This window comes from Sarcophilus harrisii, chromosome 2 (assembly GCF_902635505.1).
Source record: "Sarcophilus harrisii chromosome 2, mSarHar1.11, whole genome shotgun sequence".
Taxonomy (NCBI): domain Eukaryota; kingdom Metazoa; phylum Chordata; class Mammalia; order Dasyuromorphia; family Dasyuridae; genus Sarcophilus; species Sarcophilus harrisii.
Genome location: NC_045427.1, coordinates 430,092,308 through 430,117,690, shown reverse-complemented (window position 1 = coordinate 430,117,690; position 25,383 = coordinate 430,092,308). Strand labels below are relative to the sequence as shown.

The window sequence follows — 25,383 nt, the reverse complement described above, 5'->3', positions numbered from 1 at the left end:
CTAGGAATAATTTGGAATAGTTGTGGGAATAAAGAAGTAGGTTAAAGTATAGCTAATGCTTTGTGTTGTATTTGGGAATGTGTATATTATTCAGATGTTTAATTCTTGATGTTTATGAGAGGCCTTATTCTTTGAAAATATTGAAGTCTTGAAGAAAAACACATTGGATATGAAGGGATGTAGGGGAGTTTGAATTTAGAAATCTGCAACTTAATTGAGAAAATTATGAGCATCTTATAGTGTGCAATGATGGATCATGAATATTTTAAAACATTTTTCACATCTTTTATGCATTTATAATTTGTTTGGCTTTTTTAAAAAATTAAATGAAATGCAATTTGAAGATTTTAGGAAAAAATTATCTGGGATTGGAAAAGGAAGGGAACACAGATATGGAAAGCTTTAATGGCAATATAGGCGCTATCCTTAGTAATCTTATTAACATGAATAGTCAAGTCTACTCTGAATTTTTTTCTGTTTTAAATTTAATATACTTTAAAAAAAAAAAAAGGAGAAAAAAAGAAAGAAACTAACTAGAGCTTCACTGTTCTAAGCCTCCATAATAGGGGACAGTATTTTAATGAAATCATTTTGACATAACAGTAACAAAGTACTCCTTATATAGGGTTTAGTTTATCTAAAACTCTGCTTTATGACTACAACAAAATTGTAGTACATTAATGACATTAATACTTAACAGTCCTCCTTTTCTAATTGTATTAATTGATTTAGTATCTAACATATGGTAGGCCCTCAAATATTGAATGAAATGACTTTGCAGTGAGACTCAAGGCATCATCAGTCAATAAACTTGTTTGTTATGTGTCAAGCATACTTTTCATTCTGATATTTTAGCATTGTATGAACATCAATTTTTTCAGATATTTAGGAGGAATTGTATTTGAACTTCCAAATTAACACACTCTTTGTTTTCAGGTATCCTAAAGAAATACAGGAAGCCCTTGTCCAAAATGTTTTCCTCACTGGTGGAAATGTGATGTATCCTGGAATGAAATCCAGAATTGAGAAAGAATTGCTTGAAATGAGACCCTTCCAATCTTCTTTTCAGGTATCGATTACATGATTAAAATATATTTCTGAGCCTGTATTATTGCAGTTATGTCGAAAAACTGGTTGCATTTCTGTTCATTAATTTTGATTTTTAAGAACTCTCTACTTTTTTGAAGATTTGATGAGTTTTTCCTATTAGTATATAAGTGTCATTATAAACATATTGCTGTTGTCAATATTATGCCAACACAATTCTGTCAATTGATATCTTATTTGAATCTTCTCTCTCTCCAGTCTTTTGCTCTCTCTGTTTTATTCCTGCTCTAATATATTATTCTGTGTGCTATACTTTATTGCTGAATGGCCAAATTTAGTGATTGCTTCATCTGCCACATTCTCTTAAGGGTTGGATAAGGAAAGTATATCTATGCATATGTATACATAAATAAATTTTACAAATGCATTTTTAAATGTTATTTTATACCCAACTATTTCATTCATGCCTAAATTATCTTTGCCTTCCTTTTCTGAAATTTCTGTGGCTACCATTATCAAAATCTTGGTTGAACTTAGGCATCTGGGACTGGTGGGTTTGGAATTCATGTGGAAAGAAGAAACAGGCCAGGGACATGTGGTTGGCCCAGTAAAACTAGGAGACGGTCTAATTTTTTTCTCTTAAATATATCTGTTGAAATCAGAACTAGCACTAGAATCCAGATAATAATGATTCTTAGTCTAGTGTCATCTTTAGTATATACATGTGTCTTTGTAATAATAATTTTAAAAAACTACACCTAAACCTTTAAACTATAGAAAATTTTATATTAATATATTGGAAATTTGCTGTCTGAGGGAAAAGGTGTAGGGTGAAAGGAGGGGAAAAAAATTGGAGCACAGGGTTTTGCAGGAGTGAATGTTGAAGATTATCTATGCATATGTTTTGAAAATAAAAAGCTTTAGAAAAAGAAAGTTTTGTATTAGGTGCATAAAGGCGAAATCAAATCATTTCCTTTTGATGCTTTCCTCAATTTTCATCGTTCCTAACTTTTATCTCATCACCCTAGGGAGAAGTAACTAAAGAAGAGTTATGTAGGTACAAGGCCATTGGTACCTTTTCTTTTTGTGGAAACATAGATTTCTCTGTGTGTGTTGTGTGTGTGTGTGTGTGTGTGTGTGTGTGTGTGTGTGTGTGTGTGTCTTTTCGGTAGCAGTTTAAAGCTTGCACAGCTCTTTATATATTATCTCACTTAATCTACACAGTATTTCTATGAGATCAGTATAAATATAACCCCATTTTACAGATCAGTTTTCTTAATTGCACTATTTTTTAACTCATACCTCTCCATTTCAGGGTAGACTTTGTCAAACATATTGCTAAAATCTGGATCAACTTGTCATAAAATATCCCTGAATTATCAATGTAATAATAACCCTGTTTAAAAAAAAAAAAAAAAAAAGTGAGGTTAATCTGGTAGGAGCTATTCATCTTTTTAAAAATTACTTTTTAATTTTTTTCAATTCTCAATTATTCTTCTTCTTATTTTCATTCCTCACTTGTAGTTTGGGAAAGAGGAAAAGTATAGTATCAAAAAAATATAATCAAAGCAAAACAAATTCTTATGTTGGCCACATGCAAAAATATGTGGTTTTTCCTGCTTGTTATCTTCTCTATCATGAAGGAGGAAGCATTCTTCATCATTGGTCCTCTGATTGATGTTAGTGTGAATTAAGAGTTCTTAAATCTTTCAGAATTGTTCATTTATTATAGTGTTGATGTTATAGTATCAGGTGTACTCCTGCTTCTATTTACTTCACTCTGCATCATTTCATATGTCTTAGATTTCTCACTCATTTGGGATATTTCTTGTGTGCAAATGTATGATGACATTAATTAGAATACTGAGCTACATGGGATATGGGACTGATAGTATGGCAAACCTTGTATTCCTGTATTTTGAAACTCTGTTCCTTAGTTAGCAGTCCTCAAAGTGTGGTCCTATGAATCTGTAACTCCACAAAAGCCTTTTAGAAGTGCATAAAGTCAGAACTATTTTCATAGTAATAGTAACATTTGTTTAGTAAAATACTCTTCCCTTTTCTAGCTACATGTCTGTGTGAGGTTGAATTTTCTTCCTGTTCTTCATCCAAAATAATATATCCCAATAGATTGAATGCTGAAGCAGATATGAGACTACAACTAACTTATAATTAAGCCAGGCATGAAAGAGATTTGTAAATATATATAAAACAGTACTACTCTTCTTGCTAACTTTTTTTTTGTTTGAGAAAGTTATTTTTCACAAGATATATTTATATTAAAATATAGTGGGTTTATTGTTATTTTCAAATAATTTTATCAGTTTTTTATCAGTTTTAATTTACAATATGGTTAATATCAATAAATGGAACCCACATAAACAAAAGCTCTTTGGAGTCATCTGTATTTTTTAAGAGTATAAAGGGATCCTGAAACCAAAAAGTTTGAGAACTGTTGCCATAAATACTGTAAGCATGAGTTCTGCTTATTATTTTGTTCTATTGATTTGCATAGAATTTACTAAGATAAATTTCACCTCAGATATGGTCCAAATTTATTTCAAAAGTGGACTCCTTTTATAATGTTGGTATAAGGGGTGTGTGAGTGTGTGCATATACATATAGAAAAGATTTTTTAAATCAAGATTTCACTGTATAGTTGTTAGTTTCATGGGACATTATTTGTGATATATCTGGTTCTATATAATAAGCTGTATAATTAGGAAACTTACTGTGTCACAGATTTCACACTGATGGAATCCTAATTAATTAAGTTTTCACATTGAATGTTTTTCTATTTTAGGTCCAGGTTGCTTCTAATCCTGTATTGGATGCCTGGTATGGAGCTCGAGATTGGGCCCTAGAACATATGAATCGTGAAGAAGGCTGGATAACCAGGAAAGATTATGAAGAAAAAGGAGGAGAATATCTTAAAGAGCACAGTGCTTCAAACATTTATGTCCCTATCCGGGTTCCAAAACAGACTCCGCGGACATCAGAAGCTCAAGCTTCAAGCAAAGCAGTAGGTGCTAGCACCAGCAATCCTTGTGAGCAAGTGTAGCGGGCACTTAGGTATGGAGCTTCTGCCAAAACGGCATCAAGGAAACCAGCTTCTGCCTCAGAATCTCTGAGCAAAGTTTCAGTTGTTAGGTGATTGTCAGCAGATTCACTCACAGTGAGTCTGTACAAAATTGTTTGCTGGGCAATTTAGCCTGTTAATCCAAGATAATAAATTTTCCCTTTAGAGGGATAATTAGTATATACTTTTTGACTTTGGGGGCTACACTGATTTTTTTCAATGGACTCTAAAAAGAACCTTTCAGCACCTTGACATCTTTAACCTTTTTAGACAAGATCCTGGAATTGTGCAGATATACAAAGGGAAGCAAAGAGGATACAGTAGGAGAAAACAAAGATGAATGGTTCAAGCTATATTTTAAAATTGTTGTATCTATCATTTTTTAGTAAAATATATTTTTCTTCTTAATATGTCCTTTGTAGTGGAGTTCATTTTAATCTTGAAAACAATTTTATATATATATATATATATATATATATATATATATATATATATATATATATATATATATATATATGTCCAGCAGAGGGAGTTCTCTCACCTCTTAAAAAAAGTTCATGCTAGTTATATAATAAAAATATTTGGATTGAAGGCATATGTCGGCTGGATGGACCCTGGCAAGTGTATAGTCCAATTCTCTCATTTTGTATAAATATGAAAATTGAGGCCCAGACAGAGGAAGTGATTGCCTAAGACCACATAGCTATTGATTTCTTGTCTTATAAGTTTTGACTGTATAGGATTACTGATTCAGTATAACATTCTTTAGGTTCTGACAAGTGTTCAGATTCTGTTGTTATGACTTGGCAGAAAACTCGGGCTTCCTGAAATAGTTTAAATTTTGGTATTGTCTCTTTTCCTTGGAGACTTGTAATTTTTTAAGTAGGAAGAAATAGACTAGAAAGGGGAACCTTAGGAGTCTAATACTAGGAATAAGGGTCTCTGAGCAGCCAAAATCCTTGTTAGATTTGTGCATTTTATTCAGAGCCCCTCAAAAGCCATTCATTAAAGCCAATTTGCTCGTATTTTAGATGACAGTTCTGATAAATTTGGTGGTGTATTTTCTCATACTGTAGCAGATTCTTAACAGCAAATTAAAAAGGAAATAAAATTTCAGAGAGTGGGAGTGGGATGGAGTGAGAAGTGTCAGTCAGCCAGAGTGACAGTAGTGAAAAGTCACAACTAGTAAGAACAACTAAAAGAAACAGCCCTGAAAGAAGTAGAAGCTGATGGTCCTTTGGGATTTCCACAGGTGTTACTGAGGTATAGGACAGCATAATGCTCTTCCTAACCAGGATAGCTGTTAGGAAAGGGGTAAGTGATATCTAGTACCTTCTACTGAACAAAGTCCCCAAGTGGTAAACTTTCTTAAATATGCAATTTACAAGAATTTCTATCAAGAATAGTAAGAATAAATACATAAATAAAACATATGTGCAACACAAGGATATGCATCTGGTAATGGATTCTTGCAATACCTTGGAGTATAGGACTATCATATTAGAAGTAGGAGGGACCTCTGAGAACATTAAATCCAAACTCCTTATCTGTAAAATGAGGTAATGGTCTCAAGGAGGTAAAATGATTTACTCAAAAATCATACAGATGGTAAATATCAGAGGTGAAATCTGAACCCACATCCTCTGATATCAGCTAGTGCACCCCTGCACTATACCATGTCATTACTAAGGTAATTTCTCCAGCATAATTTTCCACTGAAAGTTTGCTTCACTTTGGTTTCAGAGCATAGGCCTGTAGGTTTTGGTGAAAGTCTAAATGATTCCTCTAGGAAGATTTGTATTTTGGATAAATCATCTATCTTGTAATAAGGTAGCAAATAAATGTGTCTTTTAAAAAGAATAAGCCTAAGAGAATTGAAGTATATAATTGTGAATCATTTTTAACAGAGTAATTGATTTGAGTAGTCTTTTTAACCTTGCTTCTTGAACAGGATCTGATTTTGGTTTTCATTACTTAGGTAGAGCTGATGCTGCATTTTTTCAGGAGGGAATTTGTTGTTATTCTGTGTTAATGGGTTGCATGTGCTTTTCTGGAAGAAACTGGACTTGAATGTGCCTAGAGATAGAACTAAACAGCATTTAGTAGCAGAAATATTCCATATTCATGTATCTACAAAAGAGAGAAGCTTATTTTCAAAGAATTATATTGATTTGTGCAACAACTCTCCGGTCCCACAATGGTTTTATCCAACTGAGTTGGAATGTGATTTAAAAAAAAAACAAACCATTAGCTATTTATGACATAGGCTAATATATCATCCCTAGGGATTTATTTTCTTTGGGCCATTGCATTAATAAATCTCCTTCCTGGTTTATAGTTCTATCTAAGACTGACATTGTAAAAGATAAGCTAATTTTCCAAAACATTGGAAGTATAGAATCTTCTAATGCCAGGTAGACTAGGTTTGGGGGAAACCTCTGCTCTAGATATTGAATTTTAAAAAACCCTTTTTTTTAACCTCACTTATAGGAGTTGCAAAAAAAAAAAAAAACTTTTGGTTACTTCTTGACTAACCTTATCTTGCTCTTAAACCATGGGGTTTTAAAATTTGAAGTATAATAGAAAATATCTAGTTGTCATCAAAATATTCACACAGTCAGTTGTTGAGGACCATATAGGAAATGAATTTTTTTTGGAAATGTTTTTGACATGTTAATGGTATCATATCTCAAACTCATCTCTATTCCGATGTGGGGGAGGATGTCAGGTAGCAATCATTTGAGAGATATGTAAAGGTGTAGGAGAAGAACTAAAATTCAATAATTCTGTGAGAGAAATGTCATGAAGGGTCAGAATGATGTGGTCTGTTTTTCTGCCTTGCAGTTGAGTATGGCATATTTTTGTAAATAAATGGAAGAAGGAGTATCTTTGCCTTCTGTTAGTGAGCTACATCACTAGTCCCTCTGACTGGAATAAGCTTGCTTTTTATTAAATAATGTACAGAATGTATTTTACATTTTGTATGAACATATTTTTTTAATTGCATGGAGGAATGAGAAGCAATATAAACATCTTGAATTATTCTTGGTATTTTAATATGCATAACAGCACCATTTATTCCTCTACAGTGCAGTTATGCCCAGGTTCTTTCCAACAGCCAAAAGCAATTAAAATTTAAGAAGTCCCAAAATAGCAACTATTGATTTGTTGCTTGGTGTCCTTCTTAATTTCACCAGCCTATGAGAGCATTCATAGCACCAGTTCCCATCCTATGAAGATGGTTTTTGCTTTCTTTAATTTGAATATACTAGCTTCATTAAAAAGAAGTAGAACACAGCACAGTCAGGCCTTTTTTTTTTTTTTAATAAGGCTGAAATATATATTCTTTTTTTCTTTCCACTTCTTCCATCTATTGAATCCACACATAAGCACCTTTCAGTATAGATTGATAGTTTTCAGCTTGACTTAATTTTTTTTTTTTGGCATATGGAACTGCCAATCTATTATATACAACTTGCTTTTCCTTTTAAATATATAATAAAGTTTTCATGTAACTTTTTTCCCTTCTCCCTTCCTCCCTTGCCTTAAAGATGTCTACCATTAGATATGTATATATATGTAAATCCATAATATGCATATTTCTCTTTATCAGTTCTTTCTCTGAATGCAGACAGCATTTTCCTTCATAGATCCTTTGTTGTTAATTTATAATTATATATGTATCATTATAATTATAAATGTATATATAATTATATCTATATCTATCTGTATCCATATCTATGTAACCAAAATGTCAAAATGACTTGGTTGCTTTCCATGTTTTTCTAAAATCATCGAGTTCATCATTGTTTCTTATAGCACAGCTTGACTTTTTTAAGTGGATCTATGGAATGTCAAGAAAAGGACAGCCAGGATTGTGAAAAGCTTGGAGTCTGCAATATGAAAAACATTTGAAGGAACTAGGGATGGTTCCTGGAGAAGTTAGCTGGTGGGGAGATGGGGAATGATATGTGACTTAAATAAATATATGAAAAACTGTCAATTGGAAGAGATGTTAGACTTATTCTAGTTGACCCCAGAGTAAAAACAAAACCAAATTAGGAGTAGTGGATAGAAGTTGGCAAGAGACAGTTTGGGGGGAAAAAAAGCTTCCTAACGTTCTATGCAAGAGTAGAATAGGTTAAAGAAGTAATTACATAGCTGACCACTTCTTGTTCATGTCATAATGGGAGTTCTTTTCTGGATATAAATTGGCCTAAACTGAGATCACTTTTAACTCTAAAGTACTATCTAGCAAAATGTAGTTTAGTAAGAAACTTTATTTGTCTGGAAGAGAGTCTTCCCAACTGAGTTCTTCCCAAACTGAGACCGGCTCTCCCAAGCTTGGGAAAATCACAGGCAACAGAGCTCATTCTTTTTCGGAATGCTTCTGTAGAACTAATCACACATAGAAATTCCTTTATGCATGTCCCCTTAGCACAATTTGTATTCTTATTAAAACATATTACTCAAAGTCAAAATAAAATCCTATTAAAAAGCTTGCTGCCATGAGTACTACAGTCCTTTTCTCTTAAACTTTCAGTTGTTTAATAGAGATTTTAAACTATCACATACAACAAACTGTGGGATGCTAAAAACAGAATATATTGGACATTGCTAAGGGACGGCAATTGTCACAAATTTGATTTTGACATTGTTAATGAATATAACATTTAAATTCATTCTAATCTCTTGTATTCAGGCACTTTCCACTAAGACATAAACATTATAAGATTATAGTTTTGCAATTAGAAACTCAGTAGTTAACAGATTGTCTTTGTTATTGAAGAAATGTAGAAAATATCCAAGTTCTGGGAACAGTCCCTTCCTGGGACTGCTTTTTTCATTTTTTGTCCATAGATAGTCAAAAAAGATTGGCCAGGGATTAAGCCTTCTGGCCTTTCTTTGCAATCTTGTTGCCAATTATTGAGGGAGACAGTATCATATCACTACCTAATACTTTTTCTCTAAAACCTTATGAAGATGAAAATTTTATGATCTTCAAACCCAAAGCCTGCAACTTATTGTGCCTAAGACCCTGACTGTTTGATTGTAGCATTTACTTTTATCATTTAATGCACTTTGGGGATTCAGAAAATGATATGCAATGTTTTAAGAAAGTTGTTATCCAGGTAATAAATGATAAAGTGGATTCAAAATTGAGTTCTTTCTCAATCTACTACCATTACACCATGTTTTTCCTCAATTTATGTGCCAGAGAAACTTGAATTTTAGCATCAGGCTACACTTACGGGAACCAAGAAGAAATAGGCTTAGAAATTTGGTTCTGATTATCCTAGGGGAGGTCCTAGTTCCTCAGGCCATGAACAGTAGAAATAATTTTTGCTTAGAGTATATTGTCTTTAACACCTGTGCCCTCCTGCATGTTCATTTTCTTTATATCTCTGAAAACTCCTTTCTCTATTTGAGGAAACACTACGTTAGTAATAGAAGAATGTTTTCTTGTGCCTACTCTTCCAGATTTGGAGAAATGTGATTTCCCCCCTCTTCCCCAAACAAGCTTTTTTATTTTCTTCCAGTCATTGAAAACTGGACTTTTCTTTATTCTCTCCTTCAGTACCCCACTTGAGAAAAGGAAAAATAAAACTCCAGTTACAAACTTGTTTGTTAATCTAGCAAAACAAATCCCTTCCTTGACCATGACCAAAAAAAGAAAAAAGTCTCAATCTACACTCCTAAAATCATCACCTCTCTTGTTAGGAGATTGTTAATGTTTCATCATGAGTCTCCCTGATAGGAAATATGTTAGACTACGGGAATAGAGACCAGAAATAGGTATATCAGTGCTTTATGCAAAGCTGTGTATATTTTGTGAAACTTGCTATTTTAATGGAATCAGGAACTAGAGTTCTTTGTGTAAAACAGTTTCTCCATTTTTGTATTTTGTATTTTTTTTTTTATAAAACACAAGAGAAAGTATGAATTAGACAGAAAACCATCCTTGACTTGAGGACATCTCAGTGCTTTAGTCATCTCTCTAAAACTCTTAAGTCACAGGGAATATACCAATCTGCACTGGAGGTGGTTTCCTCACCTGGGAGTTTCATGTACCAATGAAGTCACAGGTTTATTCTTATCCATATCTCTACAGGAGACACATGCCCATATGAAGTTGTGCCAGAGATTCTACTTTGTCTTATAGTGTTCATCTTCAGGGGAATGCTGTAGACTTTTTTTTTTTTTTGACTGAGCTTATGATTTCATATGAGAGTTGCCTAGGGCACTGAGAAGTTACATAATTTGCCTAGGATCACACAGCCAGTAAGTTAAAGGCAAAACTTGAAACCATTTTTCTAAATCTACCTGTCTTATTGAATAAAATTTTTGATAAGGTTTCCAATGAAGAAAGATAGATATATATATCATAGTAGAATCAGGTGGGTTTGGAATTGGCTGAATAACCAAATATCAACACATTTTTTCCTTTTTTTTTTTAATTTATTTTTTATTGAAGTTTTTTTATTTTCAAAACATATTTTTCAACATTGACCCCTTGAAAAAACTTTATGTTCCAATTTTCTCCCCTTGCCCCTCCCCTAGCATATAATCTATGTTAAACATGGTAAAAATATGTTAATCCAATATAGGCATACATATTTATACAATTAACTTGCTGCACAAGAAAATTCAGATCAAAAGTTTAAAAAAATGAGAAAAATAAAATTCAAGCAAATCACAACAAAAAAAGTGAGAATAGCATTTTTGATTTCCTTCACAAGCTAATTGTACAATATTTCAGAGTCTGATTCTTTTTGTACAGCAAAATAACGGTTTGGTCATGTATACTTATTGTGTATCTAATTTATATTTTAATATATTTAACATCTACTGGTCATCCTGCCATCTGGGGGAGGGGGAGGGGGGTAAGAGGTGAAAAATTGGAACAAGAGGTTTGGCAATTGTTAATGCTGTAAAGTTACCCATACATATAACCTGTAAATAAAAGGCTATTAAATTAAAAAAAAATTTTTTTTTAAAAAGTGAAAATACTATGTTGTGATCCACCCTCAGTCCCCACAGATATCTCTTGGTGTAGATGGCTCTCTTCATCCCAGGATCATTGGAATTGACCTGAATCATTTCAATGGGCATTTATCAAGTGTTGGTGAGCTAGGTGGTGCAGTTGATAAAATGTTGGGCCTGGAGTCAGGAACATTCATCTTCCTGAGGTTAAATCCAGTCTCAGACATTTACTAGCTATGTGATTCTGGGGAAATCACTTAATCCTGTTTGCCTCAGTTCTGTTCTCAGTAAAGTAAGAGAACAGAATGGCAAACCACTCCAATATCTTTGCCAAGAAAATTCCAAATAACATCACAAAGAATTGGACATGACTGATTGACAACAATAGCAACATTCTGTGCTAAGGGGAATGTAAAAAAGACAAAATAACTCCTCTCAGTCTAATTGGGGGAACAATGTGCAAATAACTGAAGAAACAAGATGTATACAGAATAAATTGGAGATTATCACAGAAGAAATAGTATTAAGCAGGATTGGGAAAGGCTACTTGTAAAAAGTGACTTTTTTTTTTTCCGAGACCTGAATAAAGTCGGAGAAAGGAGGCAGAGATGAAGACGGAGAGAACTCTAGGTATGGAGGCAATCAGAGAAAATGCATGAAGAGGGAGTGTTTTTTATAAGGAACAGAAAAAAACTCAACTGTTACTAGACTGCTAGATAGGAGATGAGGGGCAGTAAGGTGTAAGAAAGAAGAATTGTAGAAAAATAGGAAGGAGTCAAATTATGAAGGGGTCCAAAAGTTAAAGGGAGCTTTTAATATTTCATCCTGGAGGTGATAGGGAGTTGATGGAGTTTATTGAATGAGGGTGGGCAGGGGTAAAGTAACCAGACCTGTGAAAATCATTTTAGCAGGTGAATGGAGGATAGATTGAAATGCAGTAAGACCAACTTTTCCTGAGGTTATTGAGCCTGCACCAAGGTGATGGAAGTGTCAGAGGAGAAAGGGGGGTATATATAAGAGATGTTACAAAAGTAATTAAAGGGATTTGGCAGTTGACTTAATATGGGGGATGAGAATGATGAGTTGAGTATAACTCTTAGGTTTCAGCCTGGGCATATGAGAAGATGGTGGTATCTTAAAAGTAATAGGGAGGTTAGGAAGAGAAAAGGGTTTGAAAATTAAAATAATGAATTTATTTTTGGACGTTGGGTTTAAGAGATCTATGGGAAATCTTAAGATATCCAGTTCAACTGTTCAAAGAGTTATCAATCTGTCCATACCCTTTGGTCTAGCAATACTGCTGTTAGGTCTGTATCTCAAAGAGATTTTTTTTTTAAGGAAAAGAAAAACAACTTATGTGAGTAAAAATATTTATAGCAACTCTTTTTATGGTGACAAAGATTGGAAATTGAAGGGCTGCCCATCAATTGAGAAATTTCTAAAGTTATGGTGTATGATTTTGATGCAATATCATTGTGTTACAAGAAATGTTAAGGGGGATGGTGTTAGAAAACAATACAGTGATCCAAGACATTTCTGAAGAATGTATGATGAGAAATGCTATCTCTAGAAAAAGATCTAACAATCTCATTACAGATTGAAGCAAACTTTTAATTTAATTAATTTTTACTTTTAATTTAATTTTTTTTCTGGTCTGTTTTCTTTTACACCATGGCTAATATGGGAATATATTTTGCATGACTTTACATGGATGTATATGTTCAGTAGTTTTTTAGTCTATTTCTTTGTGACCTCATTTGGGTTTTTTTGTTTGTTTGTTTGTTTTTTGGCAAAGATAGTGGAATGATTTGCCATTTCTTTCTCCAGCTCATTTGGTAGATGAGAAAATTGAAGTAAATAGGATTTAATGATTTGCCCAGGGTCACAGAGCTAGTAAATGTCTGAAGTCACATTTAAACTCAAAAAAATGGGTCTTCCTGACTCTGGGCCTGGAACTCCATTCAGTGCACCACCCTTCTTTACATGCATGATCTATATCAATTTGTTTTCCTTCTCAAGGAGGAGGGGAAAGAGGGAAGAAGGGAGAGAATTTGAAACTCAAGATTTTAAAAAATGATAAATTTTTTATGTGATTATAATTTTTTAAATTTGTATTATTATTATAGCTTTTTATTTACAAAACATGCATGGGTAATTTTTCAACATTGACCTTTGCAAAACCTTCTGTTCCAACTTTTCCCCTCCTTCCCCCCCCCCATCCCTTCCCCTAGATGGCTGATAATCCAATACATGTTAAATATATTAAAGTATATATTAAATCCAATATATGTATACATATTTATATAGTTATCTTGCTGCACAAGAAAAATCAGATCTAGAAAGAAAGAAAAAAACCTGAGAAGGAAAACAAAAATGCAAGCAAACAATAACAGACAGAGTGGGAATACTATGTTGTGGTCAACACTCAGTTGCCCTAGTTCTCTCTCTCTCTCTCTCTCTCTCTCTCTCTCTCTCTCTCTCTCTCTCTCTCTCTCTGGATGTAGTTGATTCTCTTCATTACTAAGCAGCTGGAAGTGGTTTGAATCATCTCATTGTTGGAAAGAGCCATGTCCATCAGAATCAATCACTGTATAATCATCTTGTTGCCGTGTATAATGATCTCCTGGTTCTGCTCATTTGACTTAGCATCAGTTCATATAAATCTCCCCAAACCTCTCTGTATTCATCCTGTTGATCATTTCTTACAGAACAATAATATTCCATAACATTCATATACCATAATTTACCCAACCATTCTCCAATTGATGAGCATCCATTCAATTTCTAGTTTCTTGCCACTACAAAAAGGGCTGCCACAGATATTTTTGCACATATAGGTCCCTTTCCCTTCTTTATGATCTCTTTGGGATACAAGCCCAGTAGTAACACTGCTGGATCAAAGGGTATGCACAGTTTGTTAGCTCTTTAGGCATAGTTCCAAATTGCTCTCCAGAATGGTTGGATCCATTCACAGTTCTACCAACAATGCATCAGTGTCCCAGTTTTTCCACATCCCATCCAACATTCATCATTATCTTTTCCTCTCATCTTAGCCAATCTGAGAGGTATGTAGTGGTATCTCAGAGTTGTCTAAATTTGCACTTCTCTGATCAATAGTGATTTGGAGCACCTTTTCATATTACATGATTATAATTAAGAAAAAATAAGAGACAAAAAAGTGTATCAGTGACTTAAAATACAATTATATGCACAACAATCACTCCACCATCTCAAAGATGTCCAGTTCAAGATGTCCAATAAGCATTTGAAGATGTAAGACTGGAAGTCTGATTGGACATCTAAATCTGGGATAATAATTGAACCCAAAAGAGTTGATGAAGTAAGGGAATATTGATTGAAGAATCTGTTAATGTTATCCTGGAAGGTGGTCTCTAATAGAGTTCCATAGGGATTTATCCTTGACCTTGTCTTGTCAGTGTTTTTATAAATGACTTGGTTACATAGATTATATGCTTACCAGATTTGTAGCTGATATGAAATTTGGCCTTCTCTGGATTTTTTGTTTGAGAACCTTTATGAAAAAGTTTGGGATGGGTACTGGAAGGGATTCCTGCTCGCGCGCTCGCTCACTCTCTCTCTCTCTCTCTCTCTCTTTTGCTGCAGAAAAATCAGGCAAGGTAATCTTGTTTTGGTTTCCAGGTCAGTGCCTACAAATACATACCTAATTTTGTGCTGGAAATAGAACTTAGTGCAAGTTCTGAGTAACAAGTTAGTTCCCTGGGGGGCCACTTAGTGGGGTATTGAGGGCATGAGGGAGAACTCTGCTCTACTTCCTCTTAGGATTTGCCCACCTTGAGAGTTTTTCTGTTCACAGGGCACATGCTCTGTGGGATCATGGCCTTAGGAGAAAACCTAGGTTTTAAGAGTTTGAGCTCTTAATTTGCCTTTTATTAAGCCCAATCCTGGGAAGAGGATCTAGATGCTTCCAGCTCCTAGTTTAGGGGTACTGGGAAAGGTGTCTACCTTAGAATATATGGTGTTATCTTATTCCTTGTGTGACCTTGGGCATATCCTTTGGCTTCCGTGTATCTCAAATTTCATTGTTTAAATAAGGGGATTAGACTAAATGGTCTCTGAAGCATCTTTCAGTTCTGAGATCCTGTAATTTTATTTTGATTCCCTCCCTTTTACACTATGCTGAAATTTTTTATATCTATATCTATGCAGTTTTTTTTTGCTTTTAATTTTTTTAATAATAGCTTTTTATTTTCAAAATACATGCAAAGATAAAAATACATGCAAAGATAGTTTTCAACATTCACCCTTTCAAAACCTTGTTATACAGGTTTTTAGATTAGGAATATGAGAAGTCTCAAGACTGAGATAACTACAAAGTCACAACTTATTCATGGTAAGGAACATAGTTAGGAAAAAGATATATGTTCTTTTTTCTTTTTAAAAAAATATTAAATAGTATTTTTCTTTTCCAAATACACATAAAGATAATTTTCAACATTCTTTTTTAAGCTTTTTTTTTTTTTTTTTTGCTGAGGCAATTGGGGTTAAATGACTTGCCCAGGGTCACACAGCTAGGAAGTATTAAGTGTCTGAGGAGAGATTTGAACTCAGATCCTCCTGACTTCACGGCTGGTGCTCTATCCACACTGCACCAACTAGCTTCAACATTCTTTTTTAAAGGCTTTGTGTTCCAAATTTTTCTCCCTCTCTCCCTTTCCCCCTCCCCAAGACAGCAAGCAATCTGATATAGGTTAAATATGAGTGATTCTTTTAAATATATTTCTATATTTATCATGTTATGCAAGAAAAATCAGACCAAAAACTATGAGAAAGAAAACAAACAAACAAAAATATGAAAATGCTATGCTTTGATTGGCTGCCTCCATAGTTCTCTTTCTGGATGTAAATGGCATTTTCTATTTTCTATTGGAACTGTACAAGGCAAATGTTGAGTCTCTCTAATTTCAGCAACCCCTGTCTCTGTTTTTACACAGCACCTCTGCGAATAGCTGCCTGGTTATCAGGGCCTCGACAGTACAATACCTACTAGTGTATCTGAATTCCCCTGCTCCCACCCTCTGTGATCAACACAAACTTTGCTTGGTTCTTGCATCCAGCTATTTGCATCTTCACCTACTGTGTGCTTGACCACTTTAGATGGAGTGGGAAAGATGAAAGTTATACAGGCTCCATCCTCAAAAAGCTCATTTTATGTGTGAAGAAACAAAAATCACACATGAAACAGGAGAGTATGGGACATTGTAGAATCTAGGACTGGATTGTGGCATTCAGGTAAGCTGCAGGAGGGAGATCACCCTGGGCTGTACAAGAAAATTTTGACACTTCAGTGGAACCTTTTTATATCAAAAATCAAGAAAGTATCAATAAAACAGCAATCTATATCAGTAGGAAAATTGTTTTACATGAAACTATAAAGAAACGTCTTTCATGTATACTCTCATGTACAACTCTGTGGTGTATCTGAGGTCTGTAACCCCTAATAATGCCCTGTCCCTCAATAGGCCCCATTCTTAATTGTGCAATCCTCTGACCTTGAATTTTAGAACCCACTCTGCAACAGTGTGGTCTGGCCTTGTTTCCTTTTTTGGAAACTCAGCCATAGCCTTTCCATTAGGGAAATCAACCTTCTAGACCCAGATCCCTAGCTCTGAGGCAGGGATGTGCTGGCAACTCAGTAATTTTAGATGGCCTCATCTCATTAAAGGGGAAACCACTGGCTATCAGGCTGCCATTTTCATTGGAAATCCTTCTCCCAGATCATAAAAGATAAAATAGTTAATTCTGATTATACAAAATAGAAAAGCTTTTGCCTGAAATCATGTAACTAGGATAAAAAGGAAAACTGGGAATTAATTTTTTTTAAAAAATCAATTTTAAAAACAATTGTACTTACTTTTTCTAAGCACTGTGCCAAGAGCTGGGGTTAGAGACAAAAAGCTAGATAGTTCCCTTTTCTCAAAGAGTTGGGAGAGAGGGGATTAAACACAAAAATATAATACAGTCTCTGGGCAAATGGAAAGGCTCAAATGTTCCTCCTAGGGGCCAGCAGTGGGACTGATGACATGAAAAATTCCTCCAAATTACTAGAAATAAGAGAAATGCAATTTTTTTTTTCCGGAGACAATTGGAGTTAAATGACTTTCCCAGGGTGACACAGGTAGGAAATGTTAAGTGTCTAAGGCTGGATTTGAACTCAGGTCCTCCTCACTCCAGGGCCAGCACTTTATCCACTGTGCCCTCTAACTGCCTCCAAATTAATTCAAATTTGAGGTTTCAGTTTACCATTCAAGTGATAAAAGGTAGAACCAGTCCATATTAAAAGGGCTACAGAAAAACAAGTTATTACACACCTGTCAGATTGGCTAAGATGACAGGAAAAAATAATGATGATTGTTGGAGAGGATGTGGGAAAACTGGGACACTGATACATTGTTGGTGGAGTTGTGAACGAATCCAACCATTCTGGAGAGTAGTTTGGAACTATGCTCAAAAAATTATCAAACTGTGCATACCCTTTGATCCAGCAGTGTTACTATTGGGATTATATCCCAAAGAGATCATAAAGAAGGGAAAGGGACCTGTATGTGCACGAATGTTTGTGGCAGCCCTGTTTGTAGTGGCCAGAAACTGGAAACTGAATGGATGTCCATCAGTTGGAGAATGGCTGAATAAATTGTGGTATATGAATATTATGTAATATTATTGTTCTGTAAGAAAGGACCAGCAGGATGATTTCAGAAAGGCCTGGAGAGACTTACACGAACTGATGCTGAGTGAAATGAGCAGGACCAGGAGATCAATATATACTTCAACAACAATACTATATGATGACCAGTTCTGATGGACCTGTCCATCCTCAGCAATGAGATCAACCAAATCATCTCCAATGGAGCAGTAATGAACTGAACCAGCTACGCCCAGCGAAAGAACTCTGGGTAATGACTAAAAACCATTACATTGAATTCCCAATCCCTATATTTATGCCCACCTGCATTTTTTATTTCCTTCACAAGCTAATTGTACAATATTTCAGTCTGGTTCTTTTTGTACAGCAAAATAACGGTTTGGTCACGTATACTTATTGTGTATCTAATTTATATTTTAATGTATTTAACATCTACTGGTCATCCTGCCATCTGGGGGAGGGGGTGGGGGGTAAGAGGTGAAAAATTGGAACAAGAGGTTTGGCAATTGTTAATGCTGTAAAGTTACCCATACATATAACCTGTAAACAAAAGGCTATTAAATTAAAAAAAAAAAAAGAAAAAAAATAGAAAAACAAGTTATTAATACACTGCTGGTGGGATTGCAAATTGTTCCACAATTCTGAAAAGCAATTTAGAAAGAGTTTAAAAAAAAAAAAAAGACAGAAATCCCTTGCTAGGCATTTGCCCTACCAATGTGATCATGGCAGCAATTTTTGTGGTAATAGAATTAAAAACAAAGTAGGTATTTGTTGATTGGGAAGGACGAGGCAAATTGTTGTATATGAATTATTGAATCATAAGAAAAAATGAATTAATGCACATATTTAACCTATATCAAATAGCCTGCTGTCTTGAGGAAGGAGGAGGGGGACAGCAGGAGGGGAGAAGAGAGGGAGAAAATTTGGGAACACAAGGTTTTGCTTAAGTGAATGTTGAAAACTGCCTTTGCATAGTTTGGAAAAATAAAGTACTATTAAAATTTTTTAAATTAATTCAGAGAATTCCAATAAGATGTTAATTGATGCTGAGTAAAGTAGAGAAATAAGAAAACAAAGTATTCAGTAACTGAAACAATATAAATGGGAAGAAAACTGAAATTAAATCTCAAATTATAACACCCAATCTTAGGCTTAGAAAAAATAATTGAAATAATGTACTTCATTCCCTTCATTGAGAAGGTGGGGGGGGGGGGCATATAGGTGTAGAATATTGCATATATCATTAAATGTAATCATAATGATTAAGATGATTTTGCTAATCTATTTTTTACTTTCTAAATCTTGTTATAAGTGATAGAGGAGAAGAAAGGAATACATTCAGAAGTGAATGTGATTTGTAAAAATTAAGTCTTCACATACATGAACTGATACTGAGTGAAATGAGTAGGACCAGGAGATCATTATATACTTCAACAACAATACTATATGATGATCAATTCTGATGGACATGGCTCTTTTCAACAATGAGATGAACCAAATCACTTCCATTTGTTCAATAATGAATAGAACCAGCTACACACAGTGAAAGAACTCTGGGAAATTAGTGTAAACCACTACATAGCATTTCCAATCCCTCTTTTTTTTATATGCTTGCATTTTTTGATTTCCTTCTCAGGTTAATTTGACCTTATTTCAAAGTCTGATTCTTCTTGTGCAGCAAAATAATTATATGGATATATATATATATATATATATATATATATATATATATACATATATTGTATTTAACATATACTTTAACATATTTAAGATGTATTGGTCTACCTGCCATCTGGGGAGAGGGTGGGGGGAGGAGGGGAAAAGTTGGAACAGAAGGTTTTGCAAGGATCACTGCTGAAAAATTATCCATGCATATGTCTTGTAAATAAAAAGCTATAATAAATTCCCAATGAGGGAGGATTGTACTAAACACAAATTCTACCTCTGGCCCTGAATAATGTGATGGTCTGTAAGGATCAAGCAGTCATTTAACTATTGGCTTTCCTATTTCTACTTTTCCATTTAGTCTAAATTAGGAAATTACAATATTAGTAATGGGAGATAAGAATTCCTGTATTAGTAGCCCATCTCAGTCCCTTGGGGCACAGAGAATTCAAGGTGTTCTGCCTTCTTATTCTATCCCATTTCATATTCTGGTCTCATTCATGATGTATTGACCAGAAAACTGGATTTGGAGGGAGAATACTTGAGCTTCACTTCACCACCTGTCACTTATTACATGTTACCTTTAGGCATAGGGCAGCTAGGTGGTGAAAGATAGAGTGTTAAGCCTGGAATCAAGAAAATTCATCTTTTCGAATTCAAATGTGGCTTCAGACACTTACTAGCTCTGTGACCCTGGGCAAATCTCTTTACCCTGTTTGCCTTAGTTTCCTTATCTGTAAAATGAAATGCAGAAGGAAATGCAATATCTTCGTAAAGAAAACCCCAAATAGAGTCACGAAAAGTCAGACATGATTGAAAAAAATGGCTAAACTACAACAACAAAAAATAATGGAACTGGAACTTAGAAGACAGTCATGAGCTTGGGTATAACTTAACATAGAATATATTGAATATATATAACTTGTTCTTTTGGATCTGCCTAGTAAGCTTCCTAAATTTGTCTGAATTCATTCTATTCATCCTTTCTTATGGGATAATAGCATTCTGTTTATATGCCATGGTACATCTCTTCTTCAAAAAATAGACACCAAATTTTTAGTGTTTATTTTTGTTTGTTTGCTATCAGAAAAAATACTACTAGAAATATTTTTGTATGAATGAGACTTTATCTTTGGCTTTGACTTTCTTGAGACATATTCTTATGAATTTAATTGCCAACTAAAAGGGATATATGAAGTTTAGTGACTTTTCTAGTATGATTTATTTTCTAAAATGATTGGACTGATTCATAGCATTATATACTTCTCTTTTCATATCCCCTCCAACACTGACCATTTTTGCCTTTTTTTTCATCTTTGCCATTCAGAAAAGGTGAGATGAAACAGAATTTAGTTTACATTTCTTTTCTTTTTTTATTATAGCTTTTTATTAACAGAACATATGAATGGGTAATTTTTCAACATTGTCCCTTGCAATCACTTCTGTTCCAATTTTTCCTTTCCCTCCCTCCACCGCCTCTCCTAGATGGCAAACAGTCTCATACATGTTAAACATGTTAAGGTATATATTAAATACAATATATGTGTACATATTTGTATAGTTCTCTTGTTGCACAAAAAAAATCGGATTCAGAAAGGTAAAAATAACCTGGGAAGAAAAACAAAAATGCAAGTAGTCCTCATTCATTTCCCAGTGTTATTTCTCTGGGTGTAGCTGGTTCTGTCCATCATTGATCCACTGGAAATGAATTAGATCTTCTCATTGTTGAAGATATCCACTTCCATCAGAACATATCCTCATATAGTTGTTGAAATGTCTAATGATCTCCCATTTACATTTCTTTTAATGATTTGAAGTGGTTTTTTTTTTTTTTAATATGGTTGTCTATTGTTTTTATTCTTCCTTTGATCACTTATCTCACTTGTCTTTTGGGGAATAGCTTATAGATAGATAAATACATATAGACATGTAGATAAATATAGCTATATATCTATACATACATATATATATACACATACACATCTATCAGTTCTCTATATATCTTGGCTATCAGTCTTTTATCTACTTGCTATAAAGAATGTTTTCTAATTGATTGCTTCTTTTCATATTCTAGCTGCATCAGCCTTTTATTGAAAACCTTTTATATTTTATATATTTAAGATACTGTTTTTCTCATCCCTTATTTGTTTAAGAATTATTCCCTCAACTATAGTTGTGCAAAATACTTCCTTCTATTCTCTACTAATTTTTAAAAATCACGTGATCTTTTCTGTTTATTTATACAATTGGATAGTATTATAGAATAATGACATATATAATCTAAACTTAATTTCTACCAATTTCTTTCCAGTTTTCCTAGAGATTTAAGCCTTGTAGTTTGTATTCTTGAGTTTATCAAACTTGGCTATGAGTTATTTCTTCTGGGTCTTGTTTACCTATTCTTTCCTTCCTAATTCACCCAGATTCTCATCAAGCCTGTTTATTTAGACTCATTAGTATGAGTCAACTAATCAAGTATTTGAATGTTTACCATGTTCCAGAGCCATGAATACAAAGACTAAAGTAAAATAGTCCGTGTTCTCATGGAGCTTATATTCAGTCATGAGAAACAATATGCACATTATTAAATATATATAAAACATATACAAAATCAATACAAAGTAATTTGTGAAGGAGGTACTAGCAAGTAGGGGCATCAGAAAAGGCTTCAGTTTGAAAGATGAAAAACAACATAGCCTTTATTCACAAAAAGTTTCCAATGTAATAACACAGATCCATTGGAATGAATATTCTTACAGTGTGGATTAGCCTTTCACTAGCACATGTTCTGTTTGATTATTGGTTGTTGCTCTATAAATCCCCCATAAGAGACCCAACCAACACTTTCTTGCTCTTGCTCTCACTCTCTGGTTGTTGTTGTTGTATTTTTGTTTAATATTTATTAGATACCAGTGTAAGCACTTAGTCCACTCTCTGGTCTTGTTTTCTCTGTAAAGTGAGGGATTTAGACTTAAAAATGTTGAAAATCCTTTTCTGCTTTACAATAAGGCGATCAGTTCTATGGGTATCAGAACCATATTTTATCTAAAATGTATGTTCTGAGAAGTCAGCACAAGATCCTGCATACATGAGGGACTCTTAATGAATGTTGAATTAAATTGGAAAGGGGAGGTTGGGGCATAAGGAAAACTTACTAGATTAGACTTCTTAAACAGGGTCATAGGCTGTAAATGGAAGAATATTTCTTGACCTCAGTAAGTAGGTCATTTTATGCATAGTACTTCGTGTTACTATATTTCTTTCTCTTTTGTTTCTATATAAAAGTTTTCTTTCTACCCCTTTTATTAAGGTAGGGCTTATTAATCATTTTTTTTTGGTATTATGTTCAGTCAAGTCCAACACTCCATGACTCCATTTGGGGTTTTGTTGACAAAAATATTGAAGTAGTTTGCCATTTCCATCTCCAAGTCATTTTACAGATAAGGAAACTAAGGCAAATAGGGTTAAATGACTTGCCCAGGGTCAACACAGGTTGTAAGTGTCTGAGGTCAGATTTGAATTTAGGAAAATGAATTTTCCTTCCTGATTCTAGGAAGAAAACAATGCTGTATCCATTGCCCCATCTAGCTGTCCATTTTTTAACATGTACCCCTTTGACAATCTCCTATCAGAATACTGCTACTATCAGAATAACTAAAAGCTATAAATTTTTTTTATTATAGCTTTTTATTTACAAGATATATGCATGGGTAATTTTTCAGCATTGACAATTGCAAAACCTTTTGTTTCAATATTTCCCCTTCTTCCTCCCACCCCCTCCCTCAGATGGCAGGTAGACCAATACATGTTAAATATGTTAAAGTATATGTTAAATACAATATATGTATACATGTCCATACAACTATTTTGCTGCACAAAAAGAATCGGACTTTGAAATAGTGTACAATTAATCTGTGAAGGAAATAAAAAATGCAGGCAGATAAAAATAGAGGGATTGGGAATTCTATGTAGTGGTTCACACTCATTTCCCTGAGTTCTTTTGCTGGGTGGAGCTGTTTCAATTCATTACTGTTCTATTGGAGCTGATTTGTTTCATCTCATTGTTGAAGAGAGCCATGTCCATCAGAATTGATCATCATATAGTATTGTTGTTGAAGTATATAATGATCTCCTGGTACTGCTCATTTCATTCAGCATCTATTCATGTAAATCTCTCCAGGCCTTTCTGAAATCATCCTGCTGGTCATTTCTTACAGAATAATAATATTCCATAACATTCATATACCACAATTTACCCAACCATTCTCCAATTGATGGGCATCCATTCAATTTCTAGTTTCTTGCCACTACAAAAAGGGCTGCCACAGATATTTTTGCACATATAGGTCCCTTTCCCTTCTTTATGATCTCTTTGGGATACAAGCCCAGTAGTAACACTGCTGGATCAAAGGGTATGCACAGTTTGATAACTTTTTGAGCATAGTTCCAAATCACTCTCCACAATGGTTGGATCTGTTCACAACTCCACTAACAATGTATCAGTGTCCCTGTTTTCCCACATCCCCTCCAACATTTCTCATTATTTTTCCCTGTCATTCTAGCCAATCCGACAGGTACAGTGTAGTGATATCTCAGTTGTTTTAATTTGCAGTTCTCTGATTAATAATGACTTGAAACATCTTTTCATATGGTTAGAAATAGTTTCAATTTCTTCGTCTGAAAATTGTCTGTTTATATCCTTTGACCATTTATCAATTGGAGAATGGCTTGATTTCTTATAAATTAGAGTCAATTCTCTATATATTTTGGAAACAAGGCTTTTATCAGAACCTTTGACTATAAAAATGTTTTCCCAGTTTATTGTAAAAGCTATAAAATTACAAAGGAGACTATATTATTACCTAGTTATCAAAATAAAACAAGTTCACAGATTCCAGATTAGAAACCTTTGAATCAAGGGAAGAATAATTGCCCATACTGGTTAGTATGAAAACATTCTCTTCAGCCTACTTACTATTCCTCTCTAGATAAGGTCATAGTATTTTGAGCTGGACCCAACTAGTTCCTTTGTGCTTGAAGGAACTTTAAAATTCTGTTCTTTTCAGCTGAGAAAATCAGAAGGTAAAGTAAATTGCTAAAAGTTACACACAGCCTCTTGAGAACAGGTTGGAGAAGCATTATGTCTTGAGCTCATGTCTTCTGGCCATGATATCATAAGACAGAGACTATCTCTATACCTTTTCTGCTTCAGAACTCTCACCTTGGGGCTCATCGGTGAATTGGTGATTTCTTCACTTGACTGGATAAATGTATGGCTCTCCTCTCCTCCCAAAGCCTCATTTTACTTTCATGCCTAATCACCCTTGCAAGTAAGTTCTAGACTCATAAATCAATATTTCTGCTATGACTGGAAAGATTATATCATTGACTCCTTTGTAACCCTTATTTACCATCCCAGTCAGTCAGCCAGCATTTATTAAGCTCCTGAGGTGTGCCAGGTATTGCACTAAATACTCTATACAAAGAAAGGCAAAAGAGTCCCAGTTCTCAAGGAGCTCTCATTGTAAGTGGAGAGACAACATGCAAATAGCTATGTACAAATAAGCTGTATATGGGATAAATTGGACCTAATCAATAGAAAGAAGGTAAAGGCAGAAGCGGGATTAGAGGAAAAAAAGGTGTAAGAGGTGTAAGAAGAGTGAAAAGGTTGAGAAGGGCCACATGAAGGTCTTTAAAAAACAAATCAAGGCTTTTTACTTTATCCTGAACATGATGAGAAGCCATTGGAGTTTATTGAACAAGAGAAATTTAAGATAAGTGAAAGAATGGTGATGATAGGGCAATCTGCTTGCGAAGATGGGATGGAATGGGATTACTTGTGCATCCTTAAAGGATGCAGGAAGAGCTCACCTCATGTGAGTAAAAGAAGGAAGAAATATTTAAATAAGGCATCCAGGTGTTA

The 25,383-nt window shown here is 34.2% G+C and overlaps 1 protein-coding gene across 1 annotated transcript in view; it reads left to right on the top strand.

Annotated features, from left to right (window-relative positions):
- ACTR5 (actin related protein 5) overlaps positions 1-4,529 on the top strand; it is a 29,605-nt gene extending 25,076 nt beyond the window's left edge. Inside the window, exons 8-9 of the mRNA XM_031954023.1 lie at positions 937-1,069; positions 3,851-4,529. Of these exons, the coding sequence (XP_031809883.1) occupies positions 937-1,069; positions 3,851-4,108 (391 nt within the window). The 3' untranslated portion in view covers positions 4,109-4,529. The remainder of the gene's footprint in view (positions 1-936; positions 1,070-3,850) is intronic.
- The last annotated feature ends 20,854 nt before the right edge of the window (positions 4,530-25,383 follow it).